Raw genomic sequence first — 26934 nt, 5'->3', positions numbered from 1 at the left:
GGACTCCCCTGGACCTGGTCAGGACGCCCGCCACACACCTGTCTGACGGTGGGGGACACGTGGAGCACTTGTGCTGATGGGAAGGGGTCTGCGGGTAGCAGGCCTGTCCAGGGGCACATGATCTGCCGCCCTGCTGGGAGGGGTGGCAGATGGTTGGGTTCACGTGTTTGTTTGTGTCTTACTACAGATACTTCCAGACACACACAAGCAGAGAAGCCAGTGTAAGGAGCTCTCGCCACCAGCTTCTGCCGTGCCCCAGATGAGGAGAAGCTTCTGGAAGCCAGGCCCCACAAAGCCCAGAGCAGGTGGCTCACCGCTCACTGACGGCCATGACGTCCAGGACGTTGGAGAAGAGGATGTGAGCCTCGGACGGGTGCAGGATCTTCTTCAGACGCTCATTCTCCATGAAGTGAGACACGAGCAGGCTCAGGCTTTTGTAGTAGGAGGCCTCGGAAGTGACCAGTTCGAACATGGCCTGTGTCGGGGGCAAGAGGAGGGCCAGGGGTCACCTTGCAGGGGGTGTCTACCGCGCTCCCAGTTAAGAGACACAGAGAGAGGCAGGCCCGTGTGCGCGAGGGCGCGTGGCATGCGGGCGCTTCCACACACTGGCAGCGAGCCCCCGTCTGCACAAAAGGTAGAGACAATGTGCTCACGGCTCCCCGTATCAAACACTGGAGACCACCTAACGCCCGAAACACAGAGCAGGTGAAAACCCAAGAGGTCAGTCAACTATCAGAGCCCCAGCAGCTGCTAAGGGTGATGCAGATGGCCTTCTGGTGCAGAATGGCTGTGAAAATCCTTATGGGGGGACGCCCACCCTTACACGCCCCCAAGGCCGGCTGGAGGGCCACGGGCCACGATGTCAACCACACATATCAGCAGGGGGAGCAACTTGTATCTTTAACTTGTCTGAAAATTGAAAAATGAACATCTATCATTTCTTTCACGGTCTAATTTTATAATGTAATTGATAAAACAATTTTCGTTTTGAAAAAGAAAAAGAAATCCAGAATTAATAAGCCTTTTGGAGGCACCCTTATTCTGTATCATGACTGCTACCTGATCATTGAGCCTCCGTGCTCTCCGGTGAGGAGCTTCTCTGGAGTGAGGGCGCTAGCTTCCGGCTCACCTTCCTCCCTTGCTCACAAGCAAAGCAACGACCCTTCCTGAGGGCGGGTTCGGGTCCCACAGTGGTTGCCCAGAAGGGACCGTGTAGTGGGGTGAACCGTGGACACCCCCCCCCAAAAGCTCTGGCACCTATGAATGTGAACTTATTTGGAAACAAGTACTTTACAGAAGGATGTCAAGGACACCGCCGGGGATCGAGAGTCTAAATCCAATAACAGGTATCTAACGTGCCCGGCTAGCTCAGTCGGTAGAGCATGAGACTCTTAAATTCAATGACAGGTATCTTTAGAAGAGAGCTATCTGACGCGTGAGGGACATCTGACGCGGAGGCATGGGGAGGAGGCCATGTGAAGACAAGGCATAGCTGGATACGCTGCCCCATGCCGAGGGCCACCTGCAGCTAGAAGGGGCAAGCGGCCCCCCGGAGCCCTCGGGGGCAGTGAGGCTCCCGCCATGAATTTGTTACAGCGGCCGCAGGAAACGATCACAGACAGCGGACGAGGGGTGGAAGCAGGAGGGGGAGGAGCACCGGGTCTCTGGTCCTCCCCGTGCCCCAACCACCCCACATCTCACTGCAGCCCTCCCGCCACTGGCCAGAGCCCTGATGCAGGGCTCGAGGCTCTGGCAATGAAAGCTGGAACTCCAGGGCTCTGGAAGGCCGGGCAGAAGGAGACAGGGAGGGACTAGCATTTGTTCCAAACTCAGGAGGAATCCTCCCAGGTCCCCCAGGAAGGGCATATAGGAGCTCCCGTTTCACCACAGGAACCAGATGCAGGGGCGATGTAATGCCCCCCAAGTCACCCATGGATGATGGAAGAGCAGAGACTCAGCCCAAGGGTCTCCCGAGCACCACGCTGCCCCGTGAGAAAGAAGGGACATGTTTGTAAGTTGGGGACACGCGGTAGCATAAGCCTGCCCAGCAACGGTGACAAAGTTCACAGGGAAGTTACTCCAGGGGTCGTCCACCCATCAAAGAGCCTGGGCCACCGCAGCAGAGAGTCTCCCAGGTGCCCAAGGGTCTGCACCTGACCTGGGCTGACGGGAGACGCAGCCCCAAGTCACGGCGGCCTGGTCCACTTAGCGGACGAAGCCACAGAAAGCACGTCCCACCGGCCTCGCTGGCGGCCCCAGCGCTCGGCCTGCCGACGGCTACCCACTGGGACGGGGTTGACATCAAACCGCGTCCCCGCTGCTAAATTTAAGTTTCCTAAGAAAACGTCAAGCCATTGCAGCTTGCAAGTTCTAAGCAAATATAACTAAACCCCCCCTAAACTGAGTGCTGCAGAGAGGACACAACATCGTGTCCAACCCGCGGCCCCGTCTCGCTGAGTGATGTGCGTTAGGCCCGCCCGGGTTGCACCGGCATCCCCGGGCCCACGGCATTTTGTCTGCGGGGGCTCAGGGGGCCGGGGGCAGCGGGGCCAAGGCAGGAGGGCCTTTCAGCGGCTGGGCCTGACTCGCTGCTCACGGACACTGGCTCAGCCCACCGCCCGCTCCCCCTCCTCCGCTGACAGGCCATCAGTCATCCGCGAATTTGGCTGTTTGTCTTATGCTATGTCACGTTATTTGCTATGTCACTATGGTTGCGTTTTCCTTGTCAATACCCTTTTTACTCTCATTCAAGCCTCGTGGTGGCAGTGCGGGACCAGTGGGCATCTGGGCCCCGTCTGCTCTCCAGACTCTCACTCACTCACTCACTCACTCATTCATCCACTCACTCATTCGTTCACTCATTCACTCACTCACTCATTCATTCACTCTTTCACTTATTCACTCACTCGCTCACTCACTAACTCACTAATTCATTCACTCATTCATTCCCTCATTCACTCACTCATTCATTCACTCACTCACTCATTCATTCACTCACTCACTCACTCACTCACTCTCCCATCTGCTCCCATGTTTACTGAGTGCCTGTTTAGGCCCCGGGCATTCAGTGGCGAGCGTGGCCAACTCCCTGCCACCACGGAGCTTGTGTCCCAGGAGTGGGGACAGAGCAGACAGGAGTGCAACACTTCCGGTCAGGCGGTGAGAAAGGGCACGGAGCAAACGGGGACAGGTGTGTGTGTGTGTGTGTGTGTGTGTGTGTGTGTGTGAATGTGTGTGTGAGTGTGTGAGAGACTGTGTATATATGAATGAGTGTAAGAACGTGTACGTGTGTGTATGCGAGTATGCGTGTATGAATGAGCATAAGAATGTGCATGTGAGTGTGTGTGTGTGTGTGTGAGAACGTGCGTGTGTTGCTTACTGCAGGGCACTCCCTCCTGATAAAACCACTGCTCTGTGGCGGGGCTGGTTGAGGCCCCCCTTGTCCACCACCCGGCTGAGACCCGTGGCCTCGGGGAACACTCAGCTAGACTGACCCGAATTTTAGGGATCACGGCTCGTCTCTCAATGGTGCTCTTAGTGCTCAGTTTGATTAGTATTCTGTTTGATTTCTGCCAATACTCCTGATACACTTCCAGTTTTTTCCAGCCTGTCACTACCAAGCCCGCTCCCGCCTGGGTTCTTTTCAAGGGGTAAGAGCCGCTCAACTCTGGACGCTGCGTGGGAGGGGCCGGGCCAGGTGCTTCTGCAGTTGGCGGGGATGGTGGTGGGCCTGGCGCCCGCCCAGGGCAGCTGAGCAGTGGAACGGTCAAGGCTTCTGCCTTGGAGTTAGCCAGACCTTGGCCATGAATGAGAATTGTTTTATCCAGCTAAGCCTGTTTCCATGCACACAAAATGGGAACAACAGTCCCCAGAGGTCCTCAGCCTGGAGCCCGACCATCGCAAAGCACCTGCTGGACGCCCAGGGTCATTACCAAGCTGACATCAGGGCCCTGCCCTCACAGCCTGAGCTTCATGGGATGGAGCTCCGGCCAGAGGGGTTAAGAGGGGCTTGTACTAGGAGGTGACACGGGATGTGACAGCAAGCCCATTCCCAGGGGCGCAAATGCTCATGTGGAAAAGGATGTGGGCACCTGGTGGGACAGTGGAGCTGGTGGCCAGGCCACAAGAGAGGGCCATGGAGGGAAGAACAGGCTCCTGTGTGTATTTTTGAGTCTGTCCCCCTGCCCGCTGTATAGGCCAGAACCACACAGCCCCGTTTTCCAGAGTCCGGGAGGGCTGCTCCTGAGCTCTGAATGTGTTCACACCATTTCCCAAGCTGGCCTGTGGATGAGAAGCCATGTCCGGCTCCCTCCAGGCTACCCACTGTGCTTGGAAGGCACTGGAGCCTCTCTTTTTCAGTAAATTCAGATTGTTCTCCAAAGAAAGGAAACGACAGAGAGAAATCACTGGTGTCCCAGCTGGGACCATCACGGTTCCATCCTACACGAGCCGGCCAGATTTAGCTTCAGCCGGCAACATCTCCCCTCCCTGGGGCCGTCCAGAGACGTGTGAGACTGCGGACCCCAGAGCAGCACTGCACCCCTCGGATACAAGACACTCCAGAGACGCACAAAGCCGGGACCCCTCGCCAATGCAGTGTGGGCCACGGGGTCTGCTTGGGGACAGCTGTGTGCCACAGGCCGTCCCAGCACGGGCCGGGGGGGCCCAGAGTTAGCACCACCTGGCCATGCTGTCCGAGCAATGCATTTGAAGAAACAAATGAGACCCCAGCCCATCAGCAAGGGGGATGAAAGGGGAGGCATGGATACCAAGAAAACCTGGGTGATTCCCTACCTTGGTCTTCACCTACACCGTCTCCTTGTAACTCAGGATGCTCGGTGGAACCCCCCACGTGGTGCATTCTGTACGGCTCCGGATTGTTTTCAGCATCCCCTGACCTCAGTGTTCATGAATCACAGCTGTCTGAGGCCCTCACCTTCCCTTTATCACGATGTGGTCATGGGACCTGAGTCACCAGGGTGACCTCTCTGGAGGTCAGAGACTAAGGCCGCGAGCCTCCACTGCCATAGTTGTCTGGTGGGGCATCGGCACAGCCAGGAAGCAGAAGCACCCCCCTCCCCCACAGTCCGGGCTCGGGGTGGGGCTCGCCTCTTCCCAAAGTCCCTCTTCCCAGGACAGGCTGTCCACAGCGACCGGGTCTGAGCTCCCATCGGAGTAGGTGAAGGGAACAAAATGGATCTTCTTAGGTAGCCTGCGTTTTCCCCCCTGTTATGGACGGAATTGTGTGCCCCAAAACTCATATGTTGAAGCCCTAGCCCCCAGTATGACTGCATTTGGAGATGGGGCCTGGGAAGAAGTCATTAAGGTTAAATGTGGTCATAAGGGTGGGACCCTGATCCAATATGACTGGTGACCTTACGAGAAGAGACAGACCCCAGGGATGCAAGCCAAGGACAGGGGTCCCACCAGACACCAACATGGCTTAATCACGGACTTCCAGCCCTGGAGCTGTGAGAAATCCATGCCTGCTGTCCAGCCACCTGGTCTGGGGCAGTCAGTGAAGGCAGCCCAAGCTGGCCAACGCACCACCTGATTTCCCATCCAGCTCTGGGAACTCTGGTGCTCTCCATCCTCCAGGCCACCCTTGCTCGCCATCTGACCCGACCTGGACTGGAGGCTGAGGCCAGGAGCCCCCTCCCGACACAGACACACACCTCTCAGGGAACCAGGGAAAGTCGGGCGTTATTCCAAATCACCGGAGCGAGGCCTGGGACCAGAGTCAAGAGAAAGGAGACGACCTCTGCGTCACCGGGGCCACTGAGACCCGACAGATGACTCTTCACCGATATTCTGTAACACAGCCCGTGCTGCTTCCCAAAAATCACACGGGAGAGACAGTTCATTTTGCAAGAACTCAGGACCATTCCTGCTGCCCCTCCCTAGCCAGAATGAGGCATCTTTCTCTCTCTAAATCCAGGAAATGCTTGGCCACGCTTCTCTCTTAGTCACTATGCTCCTGCTCAGACACACAGGCGGGTGCAGCCCTCACCCGGTGAACGGAGGTCACGGATGTCCTTGTTCTCTGTGCAGGGATTAGCAGAGACAAATGGCCCCAGGGTGCTCGTCCAACACCCAACAGGTGCCTGTCACCTCACTCGGTCCTCACTAAAGCCCTGGAGGTCTCCCAGACTGTCCCCACCGGGCAGAGGCGGGTGCTAAGGTCACACGGCCTGTGAGCGGCGATACTGAGGTTTGTCGTTTTGACTCCAGGGCCCCGTGCCCCCACCGCTCTGCTATGGGCCAAGGCGGCCTTCCGCACAGACACCGAGGTTTCCCCACGAGCCCAGAAGCCAGCGGTGCCCGGCCAGTGCCCTGTCTCCTTGGAGGTGGGCCTGCTGTGATTCATACAGAAGCCCCCTCCCTCCTACACTGGACTGCAGACTCTCTCCAGGTCCTTAATCATCTGCTTATTATGTGCGGCTTTCAAGTAGGTGCTTCCTAAGTGTGTTAAAGGAAAAAACCTCCAAACTACAACTCAAGCGTGAGCCAGTGCTGGTTTACAGGTGATACGGGTGGGTTAGGAATGCCTGCCCACTGGTAACTTCCACCCAAAGGTTCTGCTCCCCAGGCTCCTTGCTTCCCATGTTCGGGGCAGCCTGCCCGTCTGTTTACAAGGACACCATTAGCCACATCTTACGTTCATCCTTCTTGCTTGGCTCCTGCTGGCCTGGACGTCCAATGTTCATCTCCTTTCCTGGAGAGCTTCCTAAAGTGGCTCGTACAGAAAACTCAATGCTCCAGAAGTGTACTGACCACCTGCTATGAGCTGGGGGCCACCAGACACTGGGGACCTCGAGATGACCAAGACCTGCCCCCTGCCCCCTTGGAGACCCTCGGCCCAGGAGACCTCAACCGCAGGGGTCCCAGCACCTCAGCTCACTCATTCCACAAACATGTACCAAGAGCCACCTCCAGGACGTGCCTGGGCTCGGTGCTGGGGACACAGAGGGACAGAGGCATGCTGTCACCAAGGATGCAGCCAGGGCACGGCCAATGACAGCTCAGCAGCGATCCTGACGGTGAAGTGGGAACACAGGGGAGGGGGCCTTGCCCCAGCGTTGGGGAGGGTTCTGGAAGGGGCTGAGTCAGAGAAGTAATAGAGTTAGCCAGGCAAAAGGGGGGAAAAGCCAACATTTTTCCACCTGGTCCCCCGACCACAGGTGTTTGTGAAAATGCAGATCCCCAGGCCTCACTCCAGACCCACACATAACCTGTCCTTTAACAAGATGCCCAGGTCCAGGGGCGCCTGGGTGGCTCAGTCGTTAAGCGTCTGCCTTCGGCTCAGGTCATGATCCCAGGGTCCTGGGATGGAGCTTCACATCGGGCTCCCTGCTCAGCAGGGAGCCTGCTTCTCCCTCGACCCCCGCCCCCAGGCTCATGTGCTCTCTCTCTCTCAAGTAAATAAATAAAATCTTTTTTTTTTAAATTTACACAAAAGTAGGTAAAAACTTAAAACTTGAAACGATGTTCAGCCTCACTCACAGTAAGAGAAATGCAAATTAAAACCACAAGATATCACTTATGATCTAGCACATTGGTCAAGACAAAATGATCAACGAATGTACAGTGGTGATGCCGAGCCAGCACCCTTATGCCAAAGTGTGAAGACAGTATCCTCCCCAAATTTAAAAAACAGGTAACTTTTAACTCCACAATTCCACTTGGCAAATCCCATGGTACTCCACTGCGAGGGTTTCAGTCTTAAATAATGCTGCACTGAATGTCCTTGATCCACATTTCTTTTTTTCTTTTTTAAGATTTTATTTATTTATTTGAGAGAGAGAGGGAGAGGGAGAGGGAACACAAGCAGGGGGAGTGGGAGAGGGAGAAGCAGGCTCCCCACTGAGCAGGGAGCCCGATGCGGGGCTCGATCCCAGTACCCTGGGACCATGACCTGAGCCGAAGGCAGACGCTTAACGACTGAGCCACCCAGGTGCCCCCATCCACAACATTTCTAATTGCAAATGCCCATCAATAGGGGGTTGGTTAAATAAATTATGGAACATCAAAGACAAGAGAGATCCATAAAGCTAACAAAAAAAAAAAAAAAAGAATGGGTGCTCCATTTGGGCTGATGTAGAAAGATTTTCAAAATGTTTTACCAAGTAAAAAAAGAAAGCACAGCACATAACAATCAAATAATAGGTTCACCATTTGTGTGACACACGGACGCCGGTCCCGGGGGCCAGGCGTGGAGGAGACGTTTTTTACTGTAAATCCATTTACTCTTTTTGCACTTTATATCAGGTACATAAATTATTTATTTTTAAAGATTTTATTTATTTGACAGAGAGAGACACAGCGAGAGAGGGAACACAAGCAGGGGAAGGGGGAGAGGGGGAAGCAGGCTTCCCACGGAGCAGGGAGCCCGATGAAGGGCTCGATCCCAGGACCCTGGGATCATGACCTGAGCTGAAGGCAGACACCTAATGACTGAGCCACGCAGGCGCCCCTCAGGTACATAAATTATTTATCCAAAAGATTCCTTTTAAAAACGACAAATGCTAACGTCTCTCTGTTGGAAAAGTTACAGGTGTTTGTCATAGCACAGGAGTTATCTGAAGTTCTGTGATGGCTACTGTCCATCTCAAACCGCAGGCAAGGCGCCCCGCCCCGCCCCCCGACTGGAGACTCATTTGCTGAATGGTTAAGCTTTATCCTAAAGAGACAAGTATGTGGTTCAGTGCGGGTCGGTGAGCAGAATAACAATCACGATTTAATTTCTTGATAGAAGTACATCATATTAAAATCCCATAATTTTCTTCTAAAATGGATAGTTTTCTTAAAAAAAAAAAGTACATTAAAATTCGAAGTTGTGAAAACAGGTTGAAAACAAAGAAAAAAACCTGTCCTGTTTCAGAGTCGGAGCAGACTCAGATTGAGGTAGATCCTGATAGATCCCCTGGATGGCCCGCAATGGAGAACACTGGGTCCCCCGCCTTCTTGTTCCTGGCAGGACGGAGCTGAAAGTCCTGTCTGGGCACGTCGGGGCTGTCCTGTCGCTGGTAAGGACCAGCCTGCGCAGGCCGCCCCACAGGAGTGTCTGTGTGACCCTATCTCCTTGGAGACACTCCAAGTATCCTTCCCTGCTCATTTTTCAAGCACACCCAGCTCACCAGAATCAGGGACCAGAGCAAGTCTGTCTTTTCTATTCCCTTTGCCTTGACAGGTTCCTGATACTCATTGGGGACACAAGCCATGCCAGTCACAGGAGTGACAGCTTCAGGTGGCATGCTGGGGACAGCCCCTGCAGGTTCTCCATTATTTCTCAGGACCCCGGCATCAGCCTGGTGAGAATCAAGTACTATCGGATGCTTCCTCCAGGGAGGTGCCTGTCCCCCTCCCCAGTCCTGGTCTCTCCTCTTTGCTTTTGAGTCTCTTTTCAGGATCCACTGCGTTGGGGGGGGGGAGGGCCTGCCCTTCCCCCATTGAACGCCCTACCGCCTCACAGCCGCCTCCCGCCCAACCTTGTAATTTGAATGTATGTCTGGTTATTTTCTCAAACTGTTGTGTTCTCGGACAGTAACTCCAACACCGTTCCCAATAGGAGGGTGGAAACCAAGAACTTCAGAGTAAGTTTAAAAAACAAAATCGAAACCAAGAAAATCCTACCCGACGTCTAAGACAACGTGTTCCAATTTCAGCTACCTAATTTTTACTTAGAAAAGGAGGGAAACATACAATTTTATTCTTAAATCCTGATTCTTCAATGATTAAGACTTGGGCCTACCAAAAGGCCATCATTTGGGGGTATTTTCCTTGTGTGAACAGTAGTTCATTGCAACCTGCTGCTTTTGTGGCTAAGGAGAAAAAGATGTTGCAACAACAGATTGAGCTGGTGGTACAAGTTGCCTGACTTGCTTTGATAAACGAGATCTAATGCAGAAGTCACTGACTTGGAAAAAAAATCTGAAGATCTCACTGTTGTGTCCCTTGCCAAATATTAACAAAATTAAGACACATTAAGCTTTTTAAAAATAAATACGAAAAGTCAGACCAGGGTCATCTGGGTGGCTCAGTCGGTTAAACGTCTGACTCTTGGTTTCGGCTCACGTCATGGTCTCGGCTCACGTCATGGTCTCAGGGTCCTGGGATTGAGCCCTGGGACGGGCTATGCACTCAGCAGGGAGTCTGTTTGAAATTCTCTCTCTCTCCCTCTGCTTCTTCCTCCTCCTTCCCCAAGAGCTCTTATATGCACGGCAGGGGCATGTGTACGCAGTCTCTCTCAAATAAATAAATAAGTAAGTAAATAAACCCTAAAGACCCAGCAAGACCCATGGAAGCCTGTGTGCCCATGTGATTTGCTATTGTATGTGACCACAGTATTTATTGTTAGGTCACCCTAGTTATTTAAATATCTCTATCAGATCCATTGGAAATGACAAAAATGTAATTTATTATGTCTCTTTATTTCCCATGCCAGTTCTACTATAGATGGAATGTTCTATCCTGCCTTCTATTTTTTTTTAAAAATATTTTGTTTATTTTAGAGAAAGAGAGTAAGCACAAGCAGGGGGAGGGGTAGAGGAGTGCGGACAGGGACAAGCAGACTCTGGGTAGCCCAGAGCCCGCCACCACGGAGCTCGAGCCTACGACGCAGAAATCATAACCTGAGCAGAAACCAAGAGTCAGACGCCCAACCAACTGCGCATCCAGGCGCCCCTCAAAACTCAATGTGTCGTACATAGTCACCCAGTTTATTCTTTGAAAACATGTTTTTTACATGTTTTGCCTTTGTACACTGTCTTACTAAATAATTCCCCTATCATGGCACATTTCAGGTTCTTCCCGCCATTCTTCCCCTAATTTCTGCTGGAATGAACATCCTAATAAATAAGTATTTGTGCACATTTCTGATTATTTTTCAAGATAAATTTCTAGGAATAGTAACACTAGACAGTACGCAAACATCCCCTTGTAAGGGTTTGGTGCAAATATTGCTATTTTCTTCCTATCAGCTGTGTTTGAGAGTATTCATTGAAAAATCCCCCAACACCAGATTCTAATTATATTTATATTTAAAAGTCTCTACCACTTGAAATGCTTGTAGCTCAATGTTGCTTTAATTTGGACCTCTGATTAAACCAGTGAGTTTGATTCCCAACACCCCCGACCTTTTTTTAATTTAATCACCGGCCACTTGCAGTGTTCCTGAGAATTGTTTTGTCCATTTTTCTTTGGGATAATCATCTTTTTCTTATTGATAGAGCTCACTAATTGACTGAGGCCTGGGTTTTGCTGATACATACAAAAACAACTAAGCTTTACATGTTTATCTTAGAATCAGCCACCTCCCTGAAATGCCTAATAAAAATCCAGTACTTTTGACTCCCTCAAGATTTTTAAGTAGGCCGTCATCGTTGGCAGGTAAGGGTGTCTCTCTGACTGCCCTTCTTTACGGTTAGCTCATTTCTTTCCTTGTTTTGCAGGACTGGCTAGAACTTCCAGACCAACATCAGCGTTTAGCAAGCTTCACTGTCTTGCCTTTATTGTCACCAACAGTTCTTCATGAAATGTGATCTTGAACATAGACCTAAGATATTCCTTATAAATTTCAGAAAGTATCCTGAGTTTTGTATAAATGGAAATAAATGTGCTACTTCCCTTTTCAATGTCTTTGACTTTCAGGGTATTCTTCTCCTCTGGCCTATTGATATGATAAATTTTGGCCCCAAACTTTACACCGTCTTTGCATTCATGCATAGGTCCTCAATGTATGTTATTCTTTTTTAAAGATTTTATTTATTTATTTGAGAGAGAGCACACGTGCGTGAGCACGAGTGTGGCGGAAGGGGAGGAAGGGCAGAGGGAGAGGGAGAAGCAGACTCCGGGTTGAACCAGGAGCCCAACACAGGGCGGGAGCCTAGGACCCTGGGATCATGACCTGAGCCGAAGGCAGACGCTTAAAGACTGAGCTGCCCAGGGGCCCCTCAATGTATGCTACTCTTTTAATGTATCTCCAGATTTGATTTTCTTGTGTTTTATATAAATTTTTGCCTTACGTCACAGTGAGACAGATCTAGGTTTTATTTTTTGGGGAGTGTGGGAAAGAGTGCTTATTTGATTGGGTTGAACAGAATGAGGACAGTCAACCTGTTTCTTTTCCTTTTTCCCCCCCTTTTATAAAAATGTTTTAGTTTTTAAATTAAAATGCAGTAAAACTGACTTTTGGATGCACAATTCTATGAATTTTAACACAGGTATAGATTCTTATAATCAACACTGTCACCAGGACACACAACGGTTCTATCACTCCGAAAAAGTCCCCTGTAGTCTCCTGTTCTAGGCACACCCTCCCAGCCCTCATCCCTGGTGACCACTGATCTGGTCTCTGTCACTGTAACTTTGTCTTGTTCAGAAGGTCCTACAGATGTGATCACACAGTGTGAAACCTTTCTGATTTCTTTCGCTCAGCAACGTGCCTTTGATATTGACCTCAGCTGTGTACATCAATAGATCTTCCTTCTAGTACTAAGTCATGTGCCATTGTACAGAGCTTCCAGAGTCTGCTTGTCTGTCTGTTCAAGGATATGTTGGCTGTTCCCAGTTTTTGGCTATGATGAATAGAGCTACTATAAACATTCATGTGCAGATTTTTGTATAAATTCTAAGTTTTTATTTCTATAGGACAGGGGTTCTCAACCAGGAACTACTTTTGCTCCCCAGGGGACATTCTTCAGCTAGGTCTAGAGACCTTTGTGGTTGTCACAACCGTGGGTAGGAGTCTGCTGCAATCTCGCAGCAGGGATGCTGCTAAACCTCTTACAATGCACAGGAGGAAACTCCCCCTCCCCCCAACAAAGAATGATCCAGCTCTAGACGTCATAATGTCACTCTTGAGACACTGCGCTAGGTAAACACCTACAATTGGGACCGCTGTGCTGTATGGCGTCTGGTCACTTACGAGAAACTGCCAACTCTTCTCCAGAGCAGCCAGACCATTTTGCAATCCCACCAGCAATGTACGTGAATTCAAGCTATCCCATATCCACACCAGCATTTGGTATTGTATTTTAATTTTTTTAAGCTAGCGTGTATTACCATTATTAGTTTGAAGGCTTTTTTTTTTGTAGATTTCTTGATTTTTCTATATAGACAATCATCATATCATCCGTGAATAGGGACAGTTTATTTCTAACTTCCCTGCAGACTTTCTCTTCAACTCAGGGATTATTTAGAAATGTGCCCCTCGATTTCTAAGTGTTTGGAGATTTTCCTGTTATGTTTATGTCACTGATTCTCATTTTAATTCCATTATGACCAGAGAACATACTTTGTGTGATTTGAATTCTTCTAAATTTGTTGAAGCGTGGTAAGGTCTACCTTGGTGAATGTTCTGTGTGCACTTGAAAAACAACGTGTATTCTGCTAAAGTGTCAAGTGGAGCATCTTAGAATGTTATTAGTCCCAGTTGGTTGATGACACCCAACTCTTCTATATCTGACTGATTTCACGTCTCCTGGTTCCACTGATTTACGAAGAGAGGAATGCTGAAGTCTATGAACTATGTGGATTTTGTTTTAATGTGTGTGTGCACTACTGATCAGATTTGGTTGGTAATATTTTCACTTGATTTGTGTATTTCCCTCTTTTCCATGCTCTAGATCACAGGACAGCAAACCAGAGCCCACGGGATGGCCAACTGTAAGCATAAAGAAAGTTTAACTGGAATGTCCATCCCTTTACATACTATTTGCAGCTATGACATTATAATGGCGAGCCAAGTGGTTTTGAAAGAGGCTATAGGGCCCACAAAGCCTAACATATTTACTCTCTGGTCCTCTAAGAAGGGATGACCACCCCCCCCCGCCCCGCTCTAGATATTTCCTGACCAACACAGTAGCCACCTGTGGCTTTTGAAAGGGAAGTTAGTTTACATTATGCAGAATTAAACGTTCAGCTCCTCGGTTGCACCAACCATACTGCAAACGCTCAGTCGTCACATGTGGCTGGTGACTTTGGGGGATGCAGCAATGTTCTAGACTAGCCCAAGGGACAAGGAACTTCTCTGTGCTTTGACCACTTGGCACAACTCAGCCATGTGGGTGCAACATCTCTTTTGTAGACTTTTTTGGTTACCTGGTACATTTTGGTGTTTAAAAAATTTTTAGTTTTGAGTCAGTTTTTGGTAGCTTCTATTTTCCTAGGAAGGCATGCATCTCATTGCAACTTTACACGGTATCGTTTGGTCTCCACTCCATCTGCTTGCCTTCGGACTGTGTTGGTGTGTATATTTCCCCCCGAATGTCTCAAAGCTGACCTCTGAGTTCAGTTAATTCTGTATTTATTCCTTATTTAATAATTAAAACATGTAAGGTTGTGAATTTATATCCAAATGCAGCTTTGGCAGCATTCTACCTGTTCTTAAAATGTAGCATCCTCCTCATTATCTTTGAAATAATCTCTCAATATAAGATTTACTTTCTTATCTCAAAGGTTAGGAGCATTTTAAACATTTCTGATTTGAGGTTTTTACATTGTTTACATTTATTTTCTTGTTTCACTGCACTATGGCGAGTGATTCTGACCAATACAATTTTAATATTTATTGAACTTCTTCTAATGGCTTAATATACGACCACTTTCTGGTGGTATTTACGGGCGCTAGAAAATAAAAGATTGCTTCTCTTCAGAGCACTGCTGTCCAAGAGAAGTAGAAGCCTCATACCCAGTTTTAAATTTCTTAGTAACCACTTAGTAACCATTAAAGAAGGTAAAAAGAAACAGGAAAATTTTAACATATTTTATTTAATCTACTCTATTCAGAATATTATATCAGCATGTAATAGAAAAATTATTAATAAGGTACTTTGCTTTCTTTTAATTTGTGCTAAGTCCTCAAAATTTGGTGTGTATTTTATACACACGCCACGTTTCCATGAGGATCAGCCACGTTAAGAGTTCAGTAGCTACCAATGGCCTGTGGCCACTGCAGTGGGCCACACATCTTCAGTGACTACAAAGTTCCGTAAAAATATTTTAATCCACCTCATTACTTTTTGCAGATTGCTAATATCCGTGGATGTTCTACTCCTACAGAAAATCCTATAGTGTGGACGGCAACGTCTGCTCACGGTTCTACCAGAGTCCACACTATCTGGCTGCCAGTTCATAACCGTTTGTAATATTACCTTTTCATTGTAAAGTGTATCTCTTAGGAATGGCTTTCCTAGTCACAGGCATAACGTCCAGGAGCCTAGGTTTCAAAAAAATAAAAAGCCTGGCAGATTTTCTATAAAGGTGACCAAATGTTTTTATGTGGAAAAAAGATACCACAAAGCAAGAAGCCACTTAAGTGCTCGATTGAGGTCAGTCTGTCCAGCTCTTCATCTTGTTAACTCATTTATCTTCACAACCCTGGGATGCAGGTACTAAGATGATCCCAGTTTTACAGATAAGGAAACAAAAGCAAAGAGAGGTTTAGTAACTGGCCCAAGGTCCCAACAGCTAAGAAGTAGCTGAACTGAGACTCAAACCCATACTACATCACTTCTTCTATACTACAGGATGGAAGAAAACATTTTAAACATATTAAAAGAATGTAAAAGCCAGAATGTATAAAAAGCCGCCCTCCATCATGAAGAAAAATACAAACAACCCAAGAGAAAAAAGGGCAAAGGATAAGAACAGGCAATTCACAGACAAGTGGAAACAGCATATGAAAAGATGCTCAATTTACAAGTCAGCAAGGACAGGCAGGTTAAAATGAGATAGGATTCTTCATCCAACAGACAGGCTGATGGGAGCAAACATCATGAAGTCTGCTAACAGGGCTGGGAGGCTGGGTGAAAATGGCGTCTCTCCCACCCCGTAGTAGCACGACATTTGTCCTGCCTTTTTGAATGGCAACTTGGCAGTGTCCACCAGTTCTTATTTATTTATATTTTAAAGACTTATTTATTTGAGAGAGCGAGAGAGAGCGCATGCACAAGTGGGAAGGGCAGAGGGAGAGAATCTCAAGCTGACTCCACACTGAGCGCGGAGCCCTAAGTGGGGCTTGATCTCATGACCCTGAGATCATGACCTGAGCTGAAACCAAGAGTCGGACGCCCAACCGACGGCACCACCCAGGCGTCCCTGTCCACCACTTAAACTGCAATTCCCTCTTGACCAGCCACAGTTTCCCTGCTTTACAAATCCCAGCTCACAAGTCCCTAGGGATGTCAAGTGGGTGCACTGAAGCTCCCCCTAATCAGGCTCCCCACATAGCCACGTGCTGAGTCAATGGCACGGTTTCCCTGCAAAGATGAGCGGGATCTGCTGAGTGCTCTGGGCAGCAGGCTACTCTCCAGGTCACCTGCACCCTTTTTCCCTCCCCCCACCGCCCCAGGAGCCCCCTGTGTTCGTCCTTGCTCTCATTCAAGCCCGCGGCACTCAGGACACAGGGAGTTCTCACGAAAACTAAGCTGAGGCTCTACGTTGCTAAAAACCAAAATCAAAATCAAACTGCTGTTGAACAGAACAACTGTAAATATGGGAGGAAGCCTCATAAAGATCTGTAAGGATTTTGCACCTTCCTAAATGTATGAACCCCCAAACCAGATGGTGCATTATGACTATGCTTTATCAGGAGAGATAAGCCAGACACAGCCCGTCCTCCAGTGAGAAGCCAGGAGCCAAGAGAAGGCCAGCACATGTTTGTGCTGCATTTTTTTAAACAATGAAAATCCATTAATGAGTAGCTTAATTTTAAAACATTTAAAAATAAAGCAATACCTTTATCAACGTGAAGGATACCTTTAATAACACAAAAAGACCCGTTTCTTTCGTTAACTTATCCCAGATTCCACGCTGTGCCACAATATAATGGGTCTAGATTTCCAATCAATTGGAGGATTTGTCTTTCCATGGAGGATGTAAGCAATTTACACTCATTGTAACTGATACGTTTGCTACTGACTCTGCTCCCTTATTTTATGCTATTTTGGGGGGCTTTTTTTTTTTTACTGTTTGCTTTTACTACAAAGGCCCCCTTCTCTGCTTTTAGCTTTGCTTATGTCACAGAAGGCTTATATCATGTTTTAAGTTCTACTAAGGTTTATCTCCAAGCTTTCTAAAGGACCTAGAATCTTTAACTTCTCTAATTATCAAGGTAAAAAAGAAGTATTCCCCCAGAAACTGGTCTTTTTTCCTTGTTCTGGGGGCAAAAAAAAAGGCCCCGTGGCGGTGATACTGTGTGGAGGAAGCCAAATACAAAACACTATTGCATAATTCCTTTTATATGGAAGTCAAAGTTAGGGACGGTTGCCCTATCAGTGGCTGGGGGAGCCCCAAGGTAGGAGGGATGGACAACTGCAGGGGGATTTCTCCACGTGTTCTGGCACCTTCCACGTGCTTGCTTTTCTCAGTTCAGCTCCCCCTGCCTCAGGGGAGATATCCCCCACATGTGTCTTCATTTCTGATTGGGGGCAAGGGGCTTCTTTATGTCTCCTCCAGTGTTTTTGTAGAAGCCGCATTGGGAACAGGTGACTACACGTTGTTTACATCAGATGTTTCATTAGAAACTCCTGACACAGCCATTTACAAATCCCTGCTCACAAGTCCCCAGGGACGTCAAGTTGCAACCGATCCCTCCTGATCCTCCCAGACACAAATCCAGCCTCCCCCAGCCGCCAGCGAGCGCACCGTGGTCAGCAGTACCCTCAGTGCTGGTCATGAGCGGTGCGCAGGTTGCTTTGCCTTTTAAATACACGAGGGGAGCAAATGTTTCTCCAGACTCCAGGGCGGGAGGGAGGGGCAGGGGTTAAAGTGAGCCAGACATCTGGGGCTAGAACAAGTTCAGGACAGGTCTGAAGGGGCGTGTGAGTATGGGGGGCAGGACACAGATGATGATACTGCACCGAACCGAATCTCTTCCTTTCCCGCTCTATCTCCACTTTTGAAATTTCACGGTGAACACACATGTGCACAATCACCATTCCTCCCCACCGTTCTCTCCCCTTGCCCTTGATCGGCCGCGCTCCCGTGTCTCTAGACCGCGGGCTTTCGCTCTCCACCCAAGTATCCTTTGCTCCACTGAAATGCACACGCAGATTTCTTAGCTCCGTGTTTCCGCATTTCCGTTACTGTAACTTTCTCATGGATCACTTCTCCCGCGAGCAATATGCCGTTTAGGCAACCCAGTGCCCTTGCCTCGGCCTAGCTGACGGGCAAGATCTGCCTGGACCATCAAGAGGAGCTGGGAAGACACAGCCCTCCGCTTCGGCACCGTTTCGTCAGGGTTCATGGGACTCCGGAATAAAGCGGTGGACGTGAACCTCGGGGGGCTGACCTTCTTCACAGGCTCAGCGAGCTGGGTGTCATGGAGGGCACCAGGCTCACGTGTGCCCCGGGGATACCCGACAGTCGCCCTCTCCTGACAGCGACGCCCAAACACTCACGATTGGGCTGAGCTCTCCTACAAGGTAATGAGCTACTTTTGGTTGCCTGTGAAATAATGTGAATTTCCCTGCGTGTTCTGGATGGCTAAACCGTGCCAGGGATTCTGGCGAGCTGGCGGGGGTGCCTCCCCTCACGGAGGAAGCCTCAGCGGAGCAGGTTAAAAAACCTGTACATTCTGAATGGAGCCCCCCCGCCCCCCCGCAGGGCGGCCCTTTACCTCCTGCAGTTTGATCTCCTCGGGCTGGAGGATTTCCAGCACCCCGCTGCTCTGGATCTCCGGGAGGTCCTGCCAGAGGTTAAATCTCGAGTGGGGGTTACTGAGCAGGCAGATCTGGGGCAGAGCCTTCCTCTCGGGTGGGCTTACTTCCTCTTCCTCCTCCTCCTCCTCCTCCTCCTCCTCCTCCTCCTCCGGAGTCTCCTCGCTGACCGGGGAGCCGTGGGCATTGGCGTGTATCTCTGCATCCTGCTGCCTCCTGGTTTCAATTTCTTGGAGAGTTGATTTATCTCGGTATTCCTGATACAGGAGCCCTGAAATCAAATAGAGTTGTAATGAAGAAAAGGGAAAGATTTCAGAGGAAGATCTTTTCCGATCACTAGGTCAAGACTTGGTCCTCTCATCAAGGGCAGATGCTGTGCCCGTGAGAACAGCAAAGCAAGCCAGCCCGCCCGCGCCTGTCCCGCAAAGGGCTCTACCCAGCCCAATGAACTGCCACTGTCTTCATTCCTTGGGAATGATCAGCATATGGAAGTTCTTTCCAACAAATAAAGAAATCCCTGAACACATTCAGAATCCAGTCACACAAATACACGCTTTCCCCACACACACTTGGCAAACAAGTCTAGAACTTGACGTGTTAATAACCAGTGTGCACAGTTGATGGAAATGCCCTGATTATGTTTCAATATCCCAACAGTATACCTTCCCTAGCCTTAAATGCTTCAATATTAAAACTCAAGTATGTTCATTTGTGAAATGGGAGTAGTTGTAAATTCTCATTTTGAAGGAAAAACCAATAGTTCATCAACCTTATGATTCAAAAGGGAAACATTCCTTTTTTGCTTTTAGTTTCAAACTTACTTCCCTGACCAATTGTACTTAAAATCAATGCATTCCAAGTCTCCAAGGAGACTTGGGGGTACATATGAATCAGCACAAATGTAGCATCTGGGGGGGCCCATTTCAGACATCCTGGTTTCAGGGTGGAGGGACTGTCTTTTCACAGCAGGAAAGCCTCAGGGGAAAGGGGGGGTCCTGGCCCCAGGCAGTGGGGGTGGGGAGGGGGGAGGGGTGTGGAGGGGGTCAGACCACTAAGGTCTTGTCTGCCTGCCATGCCATGGAGGTGGCAGTCTATGCCGTGGGCAAGAGGGAGGCCCCGAGAGACCTTAGGCAAGCAACTCTGGTCTCCATCTTTGGGTGGGTGTGGATAGGAAGAGAGAGGCTGTGTTAATTTCCCAAGGGGGTGATGATGGAGGCCTGAACTGCATGTAGGCGGGGGGAGGGATGGAGCCACGTGCCTGGTTCAGGGAACAGGGTTAAGGTAGAAGATGGGTCCTGGGGACTGCCTCGTGCTGGGGGGCGGGGGTAGCAGAGAAATCCAGGTGCTCCAGAGAGGCCCCCAGCTGGAGAGGTCCAGCAGGCAGCTAGCTGAACATACTGGTCTGGACAGCAGCCGGGGCCCCTGGACATGTCTACTTATAAAACAAAGATAATTTTCCCAGGAAAATTCTAACTGGGATAAATGCACCACTTGTAAAGCACTTTCTCTTACAATGCAGACAAACATTAGCAATTGTTCCTTTCTTATCTCATTGTTGAATATATCTAAACAGGAGATTTAAGGAAAGGAAAGATAGAAAACCTGAATGTGGCCGGATCAAGTATATTCATGAATGGGAGCCCCATAAATCTGCCCTGTGGAACTAACTAGTTGGCTTCCTATGCCCCATAACGCGAGATTATAAAGCCTTTATGGTAAGTACAGCATTTACTTTAAAAAATTAAGATCCTGTGATTTTGCAATGTTCCAACCCAGCAGAATACAACATGAAGGCAATCTGACAAAGGAACGAGAAAGAGAAAAGGGAAGTCTCTGTTAAATGCAACCCGGACTGAATATCTATAAAGACAGAGGTTTAATGCCACTGCATCCACCACATCCAGTCATGAGCATAAGACATAACTGTTGTGCTGACCTTGAACCAACTGTTCTCCTGTGATTCTGATGCACAGTGTTTACAGAGGTTTAAAGAAACCAACTTTCCATGAGTTGACTTGGATTCACTTTTCAATGCGAATGAGCCTCCCACCCAGCAGGTACTCAGATACTTGTTGAATTGAACCCCTTTTAAAAATGCAGCTTTGGGGCACCTGGGTGGCTCAGTCTGTAGAGCTTCAGACTCTTGATCTTAGGGTTCTGTGTTCAAGTCCCACATTGGGTGTGGAGCCTACTTTAGAAAAAAAATGCAGTGTCGAAGCTTCACCAAAAGTGTCTAATTTGGCATCTTTCTGACAGTTCAAAAATATGTCTTATACATGCTATCGTGGGCACATCATGGGTAAATACTATCTCCAGCATCTCAGTGTGATACATACGGTGAAAAGAGACGGAAATATCAGCGTTGTGGGTAGCCGGGTTGAAAATATTAATTCTGAAATCACACTGTGGCAGACACTGTTGGCTGTCTCTCCTCTATCCCCTGACACTCCGGGTTCCCAGCGACCAGGGGAGGGGTTTTCTCTGGGGGCTGACCCACTCGGTGCTCAGGGAAGTGGGTGAACGTTGACTGATCAAAACCCACTGTGACCCTCTAAAGTACACGTGAAACTAATATTACACTGTATGTTAACTCACTGGAATTAAAATAAAAAATTAAAAAAAAAAAACTTTCTCCAGAGGAAAAACAAAAAGCAACAAAACAAAACAACGAACAAAAAAGAAACTATTCTTTAGAGAGCTCTCAATTGTCTCAGTGGTATAATGGCTTAGCCTTAGGGACTCCCTTGACAAGAGAAAAAAATCACAGAAATTAGGCTCAAGACTTAGAAAATAAATGTCCACATCCAATGTAAATTTCCCTTAAAATCTGGCCTCATATGCCCTATGAGATTTACAGAGAGCACTCAGTCCTAACCTCTAGGTTCAAAGTGTACAGGTTGCTCATATATATGCTGAAAGCCAGGAAATAAATTTAACAGAAGCACTTGGGGAAAAAAAACCATACCTCCCTCCCTCTTGCCAGTGGTGGGTTCAGACATGAGCATGACACAACCTGGCCAAGGAGAGTAAGGGGACATTTTACATCCTTGAGAAGGGCTTCCCAGGGCGCCTGGGTGGCTCAGGAGGTTAAGCATCTGACTCTTAGCTCAGGTCTTGAGGGGTTGTGAGCTCAAGCCCCACACTGGGCTCCATGCTGGGCGTGGAGCCTACTTAGAAAAAAAAAAAAGGAGAGTGAAGGGCTTCCCAAAAAGATGTCCCTCCTCAGCAGACACCTGAAGAAAAATTTTTCTTTTTTGCATTTACATGTGGCTGCTTGGGGATGCCATGCCTGGAGCTGTGGCAGCCATTTTGTGACATGAAGAGCAAACGCTGAGAATGGGGGAGGGAAAGGAGCTGGGTAACTGCCTGGCTGAATGAACCAAACTCCAGAATTTTCTACCTCTCAACGAGAAAAAATACCATTGTTTACCGTCATTTTTTGCTGGATATTCTGTTACTTTTAGCCAAAGACTCCCAAAACAAGTAACTTTAGAATTTTCTTAAAACTCTTACTTCTTTCTGAAGTGTTTAGAATATGAATTTAAATACCAGTTTTCCTGGAATTACTGTGACTACAAAAGTTATTTGACACACTGCGTAACCATTTTTCAATGCCTATTTATTTTTATTGGTCTTAAAGTCAGACTAATAGCATAGCTTTACCTGAGCAGCTACATGTTAGCTGATTAAATTTCTGTATTCATTGTTTTCTTAATATGTTTTCCTATCTTGTATTTTATACAGTCAGCAAGCACAACTTTATATGAAAATGAACTTTACTGGTAGAATCTTGCACCTGGCATAGTATATTCATGCAGATATACAAGACCCAGTTCCCATCTTCCCTACCTAAAATGTTTTGTACCAGGTTGGGTGTGCTGCCCTACAAAAGAGGGTAAGTCCCCAGCTCCTCTTGCCAAAGCCCCTGGAGTCATTCAAAAATCTCACTTTCTCAGGAGAATCATTTTTTTTTTCTTTGAAGCACTCAAATACAAACTTCTAAAGGGCGGGGGATTCATTTATTTTTTAGCGAGCACCTTCTATGTGCCAAGCATTTGTCAGGTCAGAGGCAGCAACAGTGGGCCCAGGCACGTGACACCAACGGCAGGGGCTCAGGGGCTGTGATCTGTAATGACAGTTGTGCTCCGTATCGTGCACAATCCCGGAGGAATTCTGTTCCGCCCTCTGGGGGAGACACTGCAGACTCGAACACGGGGTCTGCAAATGTGCCCATACGCGTTTTCCACTTTCTTCCCCACTTCATTTTACTGTGGTTGTAGGAATTGGTCCTTTCCGGATAACCTGGCAGAGGATTCACTTCCTTCCTAGAGCTAAAAGCAGGGAGGGCTATTGTAGGACTCTGCTTAGCACAGTCCCCAAGTCCGTGATGAGGGAAGTGAGAAGGTGCTGACAGCTCTGGGCTGTCATCCGTCCATCACAGCTGGTGAGCAACTACTATGGATCCAGCCCAGGAGCCAGGAAAAGATATTCACCAATTATACCAGCAGCGCCTGGAAGGGGGCAGTGGGAGAAAAGACTCAGAATGTCAGTCCCTACACTTTGCCAGATGAGGGATGGGAGGGCCAGCAGGGGTGCGGGCCAGGGCCCAGCTTCAAGCCTGTGCCACTTGCCTAACAGGACCAGCTGCCTCCAGGAGAGGTGTCTCCACATGCCCCGATGCAGAGGAGAGCCTCTCTCTCTGGGCAAGGAGGCCTGGAGCTCTCCACCCCCACTCTATGTCCTTCCCAGTTACGACACGGATGTGAGCCGTGGGAGATCCCTTCCAAGAGGGTGGAAGTCAAGGTTTTCAGCGTCTGCCAAGGCAGAGGGGGTTGTCCTCACCACAAAGGACAGCGTGGCAGAAAGGTGGGAGAAAAAGGTTTTGAGGAGTCTTTGTCTTCAGCTCAGCCCCTCTCCGTTCCCCCAGCAAATAAAGGGCAAATCTGCCACCGTCACCGCCACCAGCCAGCCTGACACCAACCAAATTCCCGGAGTCAGCGCTTCCATCCCCTCAGCTGTGCCCGGCCCGGCTCCTCTCTGGCTTCAGCCTGGAAAAACCCTCCCAGGGGAGACGGGGCTGGCCCCAGAAGTCTCCGGAAGGCAGGGTCTCCTGGGGCAACAGAAGCTCTACTTCCACTTCGCGTCTACCTGAACGTCTGGGATGGAGGACGATGGCGATGCGTTTAGGGAAGCGAATTTCCGAACCTAGAATTTTCATTTAATGAATAAACTGCTTCGCTGACAACACTTTAGAACGAAAAGCTTTTCTCAGCAGCCGGTACCATTTCCCAGAGAATGGAACCCACATGGGAACTAGTTGGATGTCATTAGCAATTTTTGACTTTTAAATCTAAGTGCTCTTTTAAATCTAAGTGCTCGAGTTCTTGGGACACCTTCTCAATCCACTGTCTGCGTTCACCCAGTACATGAGCCGCAGCTGCGGGGAAGGTGCGCACACAGGCTGTGCCCCACACCTCCGGCCACGTTCCTGCAAAGGCAGGGGAAACCAGGCTTGCCTTCCTAACCCAGGGGCCTCTGGGGCGCCCACTTTCTCTCCACTTTCCCCTGAGCCAAGTCCCCCATGCCTCTTCTTGCTGAGCCTGGGTCTCTGCAGAAGCCATTCTCAGGCTTTGCTGTCTCTCCAGGTCTTCCCCCGGCCCCTGGGGGAGGGGGGCAAGGCGCTCAGGCAGCACCCCCTCCTGCAAGGCCCAGCAGCACCTCACCCCTGGTCTTTTTGGCAAAAATGACAAGGGAACAAAGGGCCCTTCCCCAGGAAGGGGCTGGGCAGGTACACCTCTTCGGAGAGGACAGAAATCCATTTGCTGAAGCCCAATTATACAGCACTATTGAAATGTGGTGGTTTTGCCTATGGAACCATTTAGAGCCAAATATGTCAATAACGTTCCTTAGTCACATCAGATACCTTTGCTCACCGAAATGCAACGACATCTCAGGAGCAGGGGGACCCTCGGAGTCCGCCAGGAACCCGCGTTTCCCCAGCGAAGCCCGGCTGCCGCCAGGGACACCCACCTATTTGTTCGATGAGGTTTCTCCAGGAGTCGGCGGGAATGGGGTGGATCATCTGCAGGGCCTCGGTGAGCGTGGTGGGGCTGTCGGCGAGCGCCGGGCACTCCTCGGGTGTGGCCCCATTTCCCGGGGTGGAGGACGACTCGCTGCCAGAGAGAAGGAGGGGCAGGGCCGGTTATTTTTAAGCAGCGACACACCTTGGCCAGCTCGCGAGTGGCGTCCGCACGAGGGGCCCTGGCCAACTGGACCCTACCCCGGACGGTCCAGGCCGAATGGCCGTCGCCCCTCCGGGCCAGGCGGGCCCCACAGGCCCTTTTTGTCACCGCACCAGGGCGCGACCGGGTGATTCATTCCCACACCAGCCCGCCCAAAACCTTCATGTTTTCGGAGCTCGCGGGCAGGCGTCGGAAACTTGGCGCGCCCTGCCTGCTCCGCGGCGCCGACCGGCCGCCCCGACGGGTCCGGCGGCCGGGATCCCAGCCGGCGCTGCTCACCCCGCGCCGTTCGCGGTCACACGACCTCCGGCCCCCGACTCCCTTCGGGCTCCGATCCTCGCGTCCCAGGGCCACGCGGCGCGGGAAGGGGGGCGCCGAGCAGGACGCGCGCGCCCAGAGCGCTTTGGGAGGGAGCACGGGAGGAGGCCGGGGCAGGGGTCCCGCAGTCGGCGGTCGGAGCCGGGGCGCACCCCGAGCCCCGGGCGCGAAGGCTGCACGACCCACGCAGCGCGTGGGAGTGGGGGGGCGGCGGAGCCTGAGGAGCCGGGGGCGGGCGCTAGGCCGCTGGGGTCGGCGTCTCCCGCCGGTGGGGGGGGGGGAGGCGCGCGGGGGTCGCGACGGCCGCTCGTCCTCACCTGCCCGGCAGGTGTCCCGACGCCGAGTCGCGCGCGTCGCTCTCCGAGGTGGAGCTGTCGTGGTCCACGGCGCAGGCAGCACTGAAGGCTGCGGCCAGCAGCTCCATGGGGGCCGGCGGCCGGGCGGGCGCTGGGGCCGGGTCGCGGGCCGTGCCGGGGGCTCGGAGCCGGGCCGCGGGCGACGAGTGGGCTCCAGAACCGGGTCGCAGAGCGCGCCGCCCGAGCCGGAGCTGCCGCCGCCGCCGCCGCCGCCGCTGCCGCCGCTGCCGAGCGCTCCCGCAGGCGGGCGGACCGGCGGGCGCGCGCCTGGAGGCTCCGGGTTGCCACGGCAACGGAGGAGGCGGGAGGGGAGCGCGCGGCGGGGGCGAGGCCAGGCGGCGGCGGAGTGGGGGAGCCCGGACTGGGCGCGACCCGGGCCCCGCGGGCGCCAAGTGCAGCCCGCGCCTCCCTCCCCTGCCGCGGCCCCGCCCCGCCCAGGGAGAGGGGCAGGCAGGATGGGTGGGGGCCGGCGACCAGCGCCTTCACCTCCCGCCCCTCCTCGTTGTCAGGCGGCACCCCCCAACTCACACCGCGCACTCGGGAGGTGCGGGTCACGTGACCCTCTGCCCCACGCCCCCTGGAACCTCCGCCCGGCTCACGCGGCGCATCCTCTGCTGCCCCCCACAGGCACCGGCCCGGGGACCCCCGCCCCTATGCCCGGGACCCAGCTTTAGTGGAGTGCGTCCTCACTCTGTCTGAGGGAGCCCGAGGTAGAGACTGGGGTCTTAGAGCAACCTTGCACCCCTGTTCCTGACAGAGACTATGGAAAGGGGGCCGGCTGGAGGCCTCTTCCCTGCGGGTCTGGCCGCGCTCGGAGACCCGGAGGACCTGGTGGCCGGGGTTGGGCATGGGGGAGCGAGAAGAGGAGAAACAAAGTGCCCTCAAACTTCCACCCGGTTTCCCTGCCTGCTCACATTGACCCTTACAATCTGCTCCTTCGGGATAACTAGTTCAATCCACTTCTGGATACACAAAACCAGCAAAAAGGGGTAACTGGAGTCGAGTGGAATGTGAGTGACCCGGTGTGACGGGGCAATCTAGAGGGATTTTCATCCAGCGAGACGACTGGCCTGGTTCTCGGTGTCCTTTTCTGAGGCCAGCCTGCCCGCTCCCCCCCGGATGGGCCCTCGGTGGCGGCGGCCGGCCTCCGCAGGCCAGGGCGGGTTTCTGGGGATGCCTGGGGCGTGGGGAGTGGCCTGCAGAGCAAAGTGGAGAATCTTCCTCTGCACAGTAACCCGTACCTTCCACCCACTGGGCATTTGTTTAAGTTAACCAATTCCTCCTTTTGGGTTGCAAATACTGCTGGTGGGAGGGCTTTAGTTACTGGTTAGTAGGTTGGCTCTGCTGGGTTCCTTAGCC

General features: G+C 51.0%; 1 protein-coding gene across 1 annotated transcript in view; it reads right to left on the bottom strand.

Annotated features, from left to right (window-relative positions):
- Positions 1-25643, bottom strand: part of NGEF (neuronal guanine nucleotide exchange factor) — a 36811-nt gene extending 11168 nt beyond the window's left edge. The window contains exons 1-4 of the mRNA XM_028105233.2: positions 25537-25643; positions 24690-24832; positions 18620-18930; positions 315-475 (exon numbers count right to left, since the gene is read on the bottom strand). Coding sequence (XP_027961034.2) covers positions 315-475; positions 18620-18930; positions 24690-24832; positions 25537-25643 — 722 coding nt within the window. The remainder of the gene's footprint in view (positions 1-314; positions 476-18619; positions 18931-24689; positions 24833-25536) is intronic.
- Positions 25644-26934: the final 1291 nt, after the last annotated feature.

Source organism: Eumetopias jubatus, unplaced genomic scaffold (assembly GCF_037043125.1).
Source record: "Eumetopias jubatus isolate StellerSeaLion01/CBP00866 unplaced genomic scaffold, mEumJub1_p1.0 scaffold_3, whole genome shotgun sequence".
NCBI lineage: Eukaryota > Metazoa > Chordata > Mammalia > Carnivora > Otariidae > Eumetopias > Eumetopias jubatus.
This window is presented reverse-complemented; position numbering and strand designations above follow the sequence as displayed.